The sequence below is a fragment of the Aedes albopictus genome, chromosome 1 (assembly GCF_035046485.1).
Source record: "Aedes albopictus strain Foshan chromosome 1, AalbF5, whole genome shotgun sequence".
In the NCBI taxonomy this organism is placed as follows: Eukaryota; Metazoa; Arthropoda; class Insecta; order Diptera; family Culicidae; genus Aedes; species Aedes albopictus.
In genome coordinates, this window is record NC_085136.1 from 150,322,077 (window position 1) to 150,335,024 (window position 12,948).

At 34.0% G+C, this 12,948-nt stretch overlaps 1 protein-coding gene across 1 annotated transcript in view; it reads left to right on the forward strand.

Moving 5' to 3' along the window:
• The first annotated feature begins 10,798 nt into the window (after positions 1-10,798).
• The window catches only part of LOC109424980 (uncharacterized), a 28,409-nt gene continuing 26,259 nt past the window's right edge, over positions 10,799-12,948 (forward strand). Inside the window, exon 1 of the mRNA XM_029861786.2 lies at positions 10,799-11,016. Coding sequence (XP_029717646.2) covers positions 10,977-11,016 — 40 coding nt within the window. The 5' untranslated portion in view covers positions 10,799-10,976. The remainder of the gene's footprint in view (positions 11,017-12,948) is intronic.

The following is a 12,948-nucleotide window of genomic DNA, read 5'->3' on the forward strand; positions in this document are numbered from 1 at the left end:
CAAATGGCAGTGGAAAAACACTTTGTTAGTTGCGGCAGCTTAAAAATCACGTTCGTCGGTCGAGAAAAAGAAAAAATTGCTCGTCTCAAATAGTTAAACCCGTAGGAACCACTTCCGTCGTTGCGTTGTCCAAACCGTCAGTTAATCGTCGCTGCTCCTGGCCACGAAGTCCGTTTCGTTCGCGTCGTACCGTCGCCGGAACCAGTTATCTCCAAAACAGTGACCGATTCCTTTAAGTTTGGCTCCATCGTGTCGGTGAGTCATTTTATTTTTAATATGATTTATTTTTCATTTAATTTCAATTAAATTTTAATTAAATTTTAATTAAATTTTAATTAAATTTTAATTAAATTTTAATTAAATTTTAATTAAATTTTAATTAAATTTTAATTAAATTTTAATTAAATTTTAATTAAATTTTAATTAAATTTTAATTAAATTTTAATTAAATATTAATTAAATTTTAATTAAATTTTAATTAAATTTTAATTAAATTTTGATCAAATTTTAATTAAATTTTAATCAAATTTTAATTAAATTTTAATTAAATTTTAACAAAATTTTAATTAAATTTTAATTAAATTTAAATTATATTTTAATTAAATTTTAATTAAATTTCAATTAAATTTTAATTAAATTTCAATTAAATTTTAATTAATTTTTAATTAAATTAAATTAAAATTAAAATTAAATAAATTAATTAAATTGAATTAAAATTAAAATTTAAATTAAATTCAAAATCAAAATTAAAATTAAAATAAAAATTAAATATAAAATTAAATTTAAAATTAAGATTAAAATTAAAATTAAAATTAAAATTAAAATTAAAATTAAAATTAAAATTAAAATTAAAATTAAAATTAAAATTAAAATTAAAATTAAAATTAAAATTAAAATTAAAATTAAAATTAAAATTAAAATTAAAATTAAAATTAAAATTAAAATTAAAATTAAAATTAAAATTAAAATTACAATTAAAATTAAAATTAAAATTAAAATTAAAATTAAAATTAAAATTAAAATTAAAATTAAAATTAAAATTAAAATTAAAATTAAAATTAAAATTAAAATTAAAATTAAAATTAAAATTAAAATTAAAATTAAAATTAAAATTAAAATTAAAATTAAAATTAAAATTAAAATTAAAATTAAAATTAAAATTAAAATTAAAATTAAAATTAAAATTAAAATTAAAATTAAAATTAAAATTAAAATTAAAATTAAAATTAAAATTAAAATTAAAATTAAAATTAAAATTAAAATTAAAATTAAAATTAAAATTAAAATTAAAATTAAAATTAAAATTAAAATTAAAATTAAAATTAAAATTAAAATTAAAATTAAAATTAAAATTAAAATTAAAATTAAAATTAAAATTAAAATTAAAATTAAAATTAAAATTAAAATTAAAATTAAAATTAAAATTAAAATTAAAATTAAAATTAAAATTAAAATTAAAATTAAAATTAAAATTAAAATTAAAATTAAAATTAAAATTAAAATTAAAATTAAAATTAAAATTAAAATTAAAATTAAAATTAAAATTAAAATTAAAATTAAAATTAAAATTAAAATTAAAATTAAAATTAAAATTAAAATTAAAATTAAAATTAAAATTAAAATTAAAATTAAAATTAAAATTAAAATTAAAATTAAAATTAAAATTAAAATTAAAATTAAAATTAAAATTAAAATTAAAATTAAAATTAAAATTAAAATTAAAATTAAAATTAAAATTAAAATTAAAATTAAAATTAAAATTAAAATTAAAATTAAAATTAAAATTAAAATTAAAATTAAAATTAAAATTAAAATTAAAATTAAAATTAAAATTAAAATTAAAATTAAAATTAAAATTAAAATTAAAATTAAAATTAAAATTAAAATTAAAATTAAAATTAAAATTAAAATTAAAATTAAAATTAAAATTAAAATTAAAATTAAAATTAAAATTAAAATTAAAATTAAAATTAAAATTAAAATTAAAATTAAAATTAAAATTAAAATTAAAATTAAAATTAAAATTAAAATTAAAATTAAAATTAAAATTAAAATTAAAATTAAAATTAAAATTAAAATTAAAATTAAAATTAAAATTAAAATTAAAATTAAAATTAAAATTAAAATTAAAATTAAAATTAAAATTAAAATTAAAATTAAAATTAAAATTAAAATTAAAATTAAAATTAAAATTAAAATTAAAATTAAAATTAAAATTAAAATTAAAATTAAAATTAAAATTAAAATTAAAATTAAAATTAAAATTAAAAATAAAATTAAAATTAAAATTAAAATTAAAATAAAAAAGGAAATTAGAATTTAAATTTAAATTAAAATTAAAATTAAAATTAAAACGGGCTCCGAGTTTTTTATCAAATATGTTTCGTCCAGCTTTCATTCGAGGCAAGAGTACGGTTGTAGTAGTGAACGCCGATAAAAGTTCACTACTACAATCACACTTCTTGCTCGGATGACAGCTGGAATGAAAACAAGCAGCATAAAATCTATGCCTAACATTCGTCTAACAGCCCATACTAAAACATGTCTAACGTTAGTCTAATGTTAGACTAACAAACATGTTTCGAATTTGCAACATGTCTAACAAAAGTGTGTCATATCTGTCTAATTTTAGACTAACATTAGGCAAAAGTGAGACAAAAAGTTAGCCTAACATGCTGGCCAGTTAGTCTCACATTAGGCTAATGTTAGGCTAACCCTCCGTACTGGGATATTATAGAGATCTGCGGAGGCGGCCATTGTGAGCCAATCGTGCAGAAAGAACTGTCAAAGTGTGAGCCAAATGAACAGGCTGATCGTTCGTAAGAAGGCGTCGATTGAACGGTATTGCAATCCGAACTAAATAAATTAAAATTATTTATTTTTAATATCGAGAAATTGACGGTATATGTAAGTTTAGTAAAAAGATAGAATTTAATTAATTTTGCTTTCAAAAGCTCAAGCTTATGACGAAACTTTTGTTGCTGCACTTCTCGAAAAAATTTCATTGCTGCTTCTTGCTTCAGTTCTGCCGATATGTTTAGCTTAACACTTCACAAAATTTCAGATTTCATCGATTGCTCCGCTATTTTGTCCAAAATTTTGTAAAAAAAATCTACCATAATTAGAAAATGGAAACAAAACAACTTGAACCACTACGAAGTCACGCACAAAGTTTGAACATCTAGCTTTGCAGCAAGTGTTGGCAGCTGATGTAAACAAAATGAACAGCGTTGCCGAATCGACATATGTAACTTCCGCTTATCTCTATGTAGAGGATTTCTAGGATAAAGTCGTGGTTGTCGACACGGCGTTGGACTGAAAACGAAAACATCAGGGATGCATGTCGGGTCGGATGAGGAATGACAGAAAGTTCGCTGAAAACTTCGCTTCGCTACACACTATTTTTAATTCGCTGGAAACCAGCAAAATTTTGCTGGTTTTTGACATGCTGTAGATACAGCAATCTATCCAGCAATATATTTTTGCTGGCTGTTCAGCACTTCGTTCTGACAGCATACTTTACTGGTCAACCAGAAATTTTGTCCGCGCTCGATTCCGGCTGCGTTTTTTGTTTGTTTTTTTTTTTCAAAAACTTATTTAAATGGTTTCTAATTAGCTGAAATCAAGGCTGAAATTGATTAAGCCAGCAGTGTACAAATGTAAGAGACATACTTTCAAGCATTGCGCTTTATTCTCTAAGCTGCCGAAGACTTTTTTGACGGAGTTTTCATGATTTCTGCTAGTTCTAATGTCGGTTTGGAAGTCGGGATGAGGAGGCGAGCACTTCATACAGAAAATTGTAAGTGTTTGACAAGTGTTTTGCTGATTAGCCAGCTTTTTCAATGTTTGCTGATTAATCAGTTAGCAGAACCGATATTTCAGCAAAATGTAATTTGCTGATGCTCATCCAGCAATTCGTTTTGCTGGATGAGAAAATCAAAATTTGGTGTGTAGTCCAACTGGCGAACTCCGATTTGGTGCTGCGAGGTCAATACTGTGGAAAAGGATGAAACGGTCAAGAAATGATTTCGTTGTCAAAATTTCTTGAGCAGTCTGCCGAGCGAAAGCCAGTATGTGTTCGAAATGCATGGGAATGCTTAGCATATTGTATGTTGCTTTCATAACAAAACGCGCTGCCAACTTCCAGTCGGCATTTCTAAATCATCGCAACGAATCAAGCACCACCTCTGCTGCTGTTTGTGTTAGTGAGATCGGAGAAACGCCTGCTGATTGGCTGCGACGACTCTGGCGACGGTTTCATCCGCGACGGATTCAAATCGTCGTGTTCGATAAGGGAGGAAACCGTCAATAAAAGAATGTAATGCATACTTTTAATGCACAGTCAAGTTTAAAAAGGTAAAATGAATATTTTTGATTAAGAAATATGCTAACAAGGATATCCATATTTCTCCGTGCACTTTAAAATTAGGTATTTCAAAATGGAGCCTCTTGAAGAGTGAAAGAGATACGAAGATAGCAATGAAAAAATGGATATTTCGACGGGCGCGTACAATAAGGCAATCTAGCGTTAATCACCCTTCTCTCTCAAGCAGTCACAGAGGATAGCAATTTTTTGTTTAATATTTTCATAGGGAAACGTTTCCGTACACGGAACTACAAAACAACCCAAATCTAGATTGAGTTTAAATAAGGGCGAAAGTAACATGAGAGAGTTCTCTTCATCGACTCTCTCTTCTGCAAATTAAAGTGACAAGATGCAAATTCAATCGAACTTTTTTACACTTCGACGCTAGATTGCATCGCAACCTAGCGATTTATGACCAAGAAGTTCAACAATACTTGCATCTTGTCACTTTAATTTGAAGAAGAGAGAGTCGATGAAGAGAACTCTCTCATGTTACTTTCTCCCTTATTTAAACGCAATCTAGAACAGGCATTGCACTTGCGAGCGAGCTCAACGAGCATGAGCCTAACGTGATCGCAGTGTCCCGGTGCTGTGAGCGATCTGTTATGCTCAACTCCTTTAAACTCAGCGATCACGATGGCTCACTTCTGCAATAAACAATGAGCTAGAGTTTGCCTGACGACGCCTTTCTTCTTGGTCGATTATGTGCTAGTCGGAAATCATAGCAAACCATCACTATTTTCATGCAGCCAATTCTGTCATAACCTGCATTTGTAGAAGTTGATAGTAACTGAGGCTGAGAAACTGTTCAATAGGACCAGCGGATAAACCACGACTCCCGGATAAAAAGCTCAGCAGTATGGAACCACAGACAAACAGACGTAACACTCTTCAAAACGGCTTGGCACATGCATTTAACGATCATTTCAAATTTCATTTGATTTGCGCGATAGTTCCACCAGATGCGCTAGTGTTCGATCGCTTTGACGTTTGCCAGTGTACACGTTGCTGAATGATGCAAACGAAAATTATAAGCAATTTGTGTAGTAGTGTGCGTGTCAGCAAAACGTCAAATCGAAATCCATCATGGCCGACAGTGTCGCGCGCGGTTCTACCAACAGGTGGCAGTGTGCTCATGAAAATGACACCGGGCAAAATATTTGATGAATTTCCTCTAAGAGTTACGTCTGTTTGTCTGTGATGGAACGTTCGACACAGTCAGTCACAAGGCCAGCATGTTGTTGGGTAATCCGGAGGGGCAACGCGAAAAAAAGGATGGAAAACTGTGAAGTTCTTCTTGATTGGTCAAGTGGATTGGTATTAGCACACCTCAATGGTGGTGGTGCCGCTTGCTGGCGTATTGCTACGAAAGTGGCCTGGGGTGGTCCTTTGTTGATGCAATCGATAGTCCACGGACGAGACCGTATTCTGCTTGTAGATTAGGACTCTACGAACCAAGGAGTAATAGTATTACAGCTTGACACTGACTACGGACCGACTGGGACCATCAATTAATGACGTAGTGTTTTGGGATAGAGGGGGACCCTCTGATTTTACTACTAACCATGCATTAGGATTGGAAAAAAGGTTAGGTACGATGAGGGAGGAAGTGTCAAAGATCTTCCAAAAATACAACATTATGGATTCTCCCTGATGATAAACATTTAGTGGTCAGGTCACAGGTCAGCTCACTTTCCTCCTACACTGATAAAAATCCAAACTTTAAGATTATAAGGCTATTTTTTATACAATTTATAAGACATTTTTACCGTTATTTTTAATTGTGTGCTTATAATTATCATAACAACCTTTTTAGCTTTGATGAGGTACCACATGAGGCTTATGCACCCTATCAATAGCTTTTATGTATGGTCAAACATAAAAAATATAATTTCTTTCCTATAGTAAAAATCTATATATGTTCACATATACTTTTTAAGTTTGGTGATTCGCAGTTTGCAACGGCCATCAAGACGGCCATCATTGGACTTCGAGGCTTGCTTCGAGCGATAAAACATATCTCTGCTATTTCTTTGATTCAGCTGTAGACGAGGCTGTAGAGTTGTCAAGGTAAGTTTGTATCCTCGCTTGCATCCTAATAAAATAACATTTTATTTCATTGCCATGTGTTTTTAGTGCCGACTGATTCTGCACCACGAGCCATCAAAGAAATAACAACAAAATTGGGAATTTTCACCCTCACCCTCCCGTGAAATGCTGTGGACTCCGGTGATCGGGAAACGACTGGCAGAACCGACTTCATCTACTCATCCGTTGGAAGCTGATGTCCGCGCCCCTACCCAAGAAGCTAAACTATACACTGTCCGGTTGATATCAATCCCCAAGAATGATGAGGTGCAAGTTGTCTGATCGGTAAGGATCACCGAAAAAAGTTAGTTGTCTACATCGATCGGAGCCAGCGCGAGAAAGTCAACGGAACGAACGTGTTCGTCGGTGTGGACCCACCCAAGTGCTTGATCGTGAAGATGGAAAGGATGTCAAGTGGATCCTGGACCCTTGCCTGGACCGACATTCCGCCGGACTCCGGGCGGCTTTGTTGAAGGAGGTCATGTACCGCGTAGAGCGCCGCAGCTATCGCCATGCCGGTAAACATCCGGACTAACCTGTTTGGATGGCCTCTACCGACGATTCTACGTGCAGTTTCATTCGTTCAAGATGTTGCAGTCAATAGTAAAATTGGAAGCAAATGTAAGAGAATAGATACGGAATAAGCTTATTGTCGGCCCGCCACCAAACCGGACTTCGCACAATCAAGTTGCGACGCGACCCAACTCGCGACGTTTTTTAATCACGTGAAAAGTAGTGCGCATCCTTCCCGTTGTTGTCAGCAACACAGCGCACTAGATGCGAAACAGTTGCGACACTTGTGGACCAAGAAAATTGCAATTTTTGTTTGAATGTCGGTCTTGATTCCAACCGGATAGACAATATTAAATGTAAAAGCAGTAAGGGTTTTTAAGAAATAAAATGAATAATTTAAGAACAAAACAAACAATATTTGATTTTTATAAATTGAACTATCATTTTTATTTGAAATTGCTACATGATTTTTATGAGAAATTATAAAATAAAAGTTATAAGCCAGACACACATAAATTCTATGGTTGGGGCAAATTAATTTCATAAGATGTCAAACATAAATTTTATAATTGCCGAACGTCATAAAACTTATGTTTGGCTCCTTTATTAATTATAAGTGAATACAAATTGCAAAAAAATATGTAGTTTCACACATAAAAAGTATACGGAAAATCGCCTCAGTGTAGGTAGTCACATTCGTTTACATGAGTTTTACATTCGTTTTCACATTCATTCGAGTTCACATTCGTTTACATGAGTTTTACTACAAAATAATATTTTGAGCCCTTTGGAGACGGTTCTGGCCCAACCTTAGCCTGTAAAATGCTACTCAGAATGAGATAAACATCGAAACACAACTAGTTTTTTATATTGGCAAAGGTTTCATACACGAAAAATGCGGTCGAAAATGTGACATTTTTTCCATAATAAATCCAAGCTCAGCTTGTTTAGGTACAGTGAGCTGCGGTGCTCGATGCTCATTTAACTGATGAGCGTCCTAGTTCAATGAGCTTGAACGCTCATGGCCTATCTTTCTGATGAGCATCAAGTTAGCATGAAATTGGCTGAGTTTTGCTCGTGAGCCGAGCTTTTTCAATGCCTGATCTAGAAATTTAAGTTGTTTTGACGCAATCCCGGTCTTCCGTGGAATTACTTAAATTTGCGTCAAACAGCGATAGTGGTGAGTGAGTAGTTCTCGTTTGAGAGCGGCAAAAAAAATAACCCAGTGGTAAGTTATTTTCACCCAACGGAGGCCTCAATTGACGCAAATTTGGGTTAACTCACGGGTTAACTCAAGAAACCCCAAATTTGGCTTCTTCCACGGAGGAGCAGTGGATGCGTCGGTGCTTCTCTCTTCGTTTTCGACAATAATGTGGTGGGACGAGGGAGAAAACAACCCAACTCTGACTTAAAACTAAAAGCAGTTTAGCCACCGACGAACCGACGTGACAGTGGCGATCCAAAACTGTCCCCCCCTAATTTAACGGTCGACCAGCGAAGCGAGCGATCGCTTCTGTCAAATCAGCACAGACGCGAACCGTTTCCTATATGAACACACGGGGGTTTGGTGTCGAGCTATTAAATCATCGCGAGCCGTTATAGAGGTGGCGATAGTGTTCGGCTATTTTTCATCATGGCGTCGCGGACAACAAATTTGAATTTATTTGTTCTAGCTGTCACGTCGGTTCGTCGGTGGTTTAGCCAAATTTGAGTTTTTAAAACTTTTTCTTTGGGTTATCATATTTTTCCGTGTATGAAAACAAACCTTTCCTCTTCTTCTTCTTCTTATTTCTGGCGAGCCGACACCGTTCGGCATCAGCTCTAGTTTAACGTCCGCCTATTTCTGGTACTAAGCCTAAACACGGACGGTCAGGGAGACATCCACACACACCTGACACCCTGCATATCGAACCCGGGACCTACGGCTTTACTTCCTATCCGAGGGAAGGCGTGATCAGATATTTTTGTCTCAGAAATACCGACGGCGTCGACTAGGATTGAACCTAGACCGACTGGGGTGAGAGGCAACCACGCTTACCACTACACCACCGACGCCGCTAACCTTTCCTCTCCGGGAGCGAAACATACACTGAAATAAATTTTGTTGTGGAAACTACCGATTCCATAGTAAAATTACTAACCGTACCTATGATTCTCAACCGACAACAAAATCTGTTAAGGTAACTGAAATATGCTTAAAATTACTATGCATTGTAGTAAATTCAACTAAAAGCGTAGTCGTCTCAACAACAAAACATTGTTAATTTTTCGTGGACACGCATTTTACAACCCATTATGGTTAAAAATACAATGCTCATTTATTAAATTAAGATTATTTTCGGGAATGTTAACTGCACTGCTAGTTAAGTTGACTGTATTTTAGTGGAATTAACTGGAAATTGTTGTCGGTTGAGAATCATAGGTACGGTTAGTATTTTTACTATGGAATCGGTAGTTTCCACAACAAAATTTATTTCAGTGTAGAAAGGTGATCAAACGTCAGATAGCCATAGAGCTTGCTGACGTTTATTCACCTTTCTCTTTCAAACATGCAAGCGGAATAGGATTTGTTGTCATCAGGAAAGGTTTCCCGATGAAAACAAATCCTATCCCGCCTGCAAGCTTGAAAGAGAGAGGTGAATAAACGTTAGCAAGCTCTATAGGGTTTATTCAAATATTACGTAACGCAATAGGGGGAGGGAGGGGGTCTAGCGTTGTGTTACGCTTCTTAGAAAATTTTAAAATCTTCCATATAAAAGTTGTTACGTGGGGGAGGGAGGGTGTCTAAAATTGTCATATTGTGCGTTACGTAATATTTGAATGAACCCTATACAATCTTTTTTTTTTTTTTTTTTTTTCTCTCTCTTTATGGCACAGACCTGTTTGGTCCATATTTGCCAAGTGTCAAAGATATTTATGAGTAACAAAAAATTAAAATGACGGTTACGCGAGTTCAAAACTTTTGATTAATTTCCTTAGTGGTGGTTAGAATTCATCCCTGCACCAGTGATTATAATAAAAAAATATTTACATTTTTACATCTAAAACTAAAAAACTCAAACATTGATTTTTGCTTCGATGAGGAAATGAGCTATTTGAAGGTATTCGTTTTGTTTTTTATTTTTGAGAAGTAGTTGAAGATCATTTTTTTGGTAAAGAACAGGAAACTTATTCCTGATCCCCGAGAGTCTAATGCATTCAAACAGGATGTGATGAAGGTTTTCTTGAGTATTGCAAGTTGTACACATATCTGATCGGATCAAATTCCATTTAGCAAGTCTGTCTTTTGTAGCAGTATGGTATGTCCTTATTCTATTAATTATAAGTGTCTCTGTCGTGGAAAGATGCATGTTGTGAAACCAAGGTTTGAGTTCTATTTCTTCCATAATTTTAAAATGTAGTATTCCTTTTTCGGTTGAAAGTTCTGTATATTCCTGATTCCATTCATTAATAAGTTCCAATTTAAAATTTAGTAAACAGTCCCCTAAAGTTAGTGCATAGTTTTCCTGATTATGTTTTGTAATACCCAGTTTTGCACGTAACGCAATAGGGGGAGGGAGGGGGTCTAGCGTTGTGTTACGCTTCTTAGAAAATTTTAAAATCTTCCATATAAAAGTTGTTACGTGGGGGAGGGAGGGTGTCTAAAATTGTCATATTGTGCGTTACGTAATATTTGAATGAACCCTATACAATCTTTAATTCTCATTATTTTTAAAAACCTTGTGACTACAACACACCCCTAGCATGCCAACGATGTGTAGAGTTGCTTTGTCAGTAAACTGACAGTTTCCACAGATGTCTCCCAAATTCAAGTCAGTTTGGCTGCTCGCAAAACAATCTCATTCGTCATCGAGCAGTACGCAGTTGCGGGTCTGTTTCTACGTCGCGTCGCGAGCAAAATTTCCTTCGAAGAAAATATTTAGTTTGTTGTAAAAAATTCTCCCCCTAATTGGATTACGTCCGCGGAAAGAATCGTGCATTGTGATTAGTGTCGTAAGAGTTCTACATAATGAAGAGCCTACAGCTGGCCTTGGCTGGCGTTCTGCTGGGTAAGTGTTCTCGGAAATCGCAAAAATCCTCCGCTGCGTAGGGACTCCATTTTCTCGCTGTGTTCAGCTGTTTGTGCTGCTGCTGGCTGATAATGCGTCTTATTTTCTCATGACTCATTCCTTCGGCAGAAGCTGCTAGGTATATGATAGATCTTAATGCAGTGATTGTAGGCATAAAAAGCCCTCGAGGCTTTTGATAGATAGAATAGGGCTATGCTTTGTACTACTGTAAGACGGTTGTTACGGAGGATACAAACAATACATTCGAACATAGTGCAGCTTTGGTCAGGTGAACGTCCGTGAAGGGCGATCAGTTTCAATGTTGGCACTCTCACAGGGATTGCAAACGACACAAACAAAACGATAAGTAAAAAGGCACGAAACGGCAAAAAAATACCAATGCCAGAATCATTCATTCATTCATTGCTTACCGAATGGATCCGAATACCCGTTGAAGCAAAAATGGTAAATATCCAGTCTAATTTCAATCACTCGGACAGGTACGTTTGATAGAAGAGAAAATATAACTTGAGTCGATTCTTGAGTTGCGTTCCTTGTCTATTTTGCCAAGCTAATGATCATAGGCAGCGCTAAGGAAACATTGTTTTGTTTTAAATCTTTCGACTATACCCAATCATTTATCAATTTTGATTTGATACTGTTTTCTAGCACTTTGTTTCTTTATCATGTATTCTAATCAAATATAATTGAGTTTTATGCTGAAAGTTGTTTTAGTAAATATTATTGGCTTAAACCTTCAAGCGAGTCCCTTTGTTAGGTTGAGACAGACGACCGCCTATGGTTGGTGCCTATCTGATTGTGTTTGTCCGGTTGCGTTGCTACTGGTACGACTTGAAACAAGCTTCTCGAACCTACCGAACGGTATGCAGTGAGTGTGGTGCAGATCAACATCGAGTTACGAAATTCAAAGCGGTTTAATTTTTTTTCTTTGAATTTTAGCATCCGACCTATTTCATCCTACTAAAAAAAAAGAAGATTGAAGCACTGTTTGTTTTGTTTCTTATTTTTGTATGTTTACTTAAGCTTGCTATATTGTATTTGGCGCACAAATCAGTAAGAGGCCGTTCATAAACCACGTAGACTTTTTGGGGGGAGGGGGGGTCTGGCCAAAGTCTACGCTCCATACAAATTTTGAAATTTTTGTATGGACAAAAGTCTACGAGGGGGGAGGGGGAGGGTCTGAGATGGCCAAATTTTGGTCTACGTGGTTTATGTATAGCCCCTAATAAACAGAATGAAAATAAACGTAATTACTTTGTTCTTATGTCAGCACACAAGACATCCATATGCCAATATTAGCCACAGTAACTGTTGTGTAAATCCATTTGACATACTTGGGTTTTAGACCCCAAATTTTACCAAAGGTACGCCGGCAAAGCCCGAAGGCCCTACAAGCTTTCTTGATTGTGAACTCAACGTAAGGTGTCCAGAAAAGCTTGGAAACAAGAATAACTCCAACGTACTTTACCTGAACAGTCACATTGATTTCAGAGACGCAAAGGTCGAACGCCATTACCGTTTCGCCTTTCCGTGAGAAGAAACAATAGATGTTTATTTGGGTTTACCAAAAGGTCGTATTAGCGACACCACCGCTCAACCACCTGAAGGGCGCTTTGCATTAGGTGGAAAAGGGTGCCGATGCACATACCGACTAACAATGTTAGATAGTCGGCGGCAATACCATAAGTAGGAAACTGGCTATTATTAAGTTGCCTCAATAGCATATCTCCTATAAGATTCCCCTTAGGGGGGTGGGGGCTGTCATCCACAAACACTCTATTTCCTGCTTGACGCAATGTCGAGAAGAGATGTCGGTTTTTGAGCATTTGGTAAATCCAATTGGAAATCATTGGAGACATACCATGACTTTGTACGGCTTCCAATATGGCATCAAAGACACCTTGTCAAAAG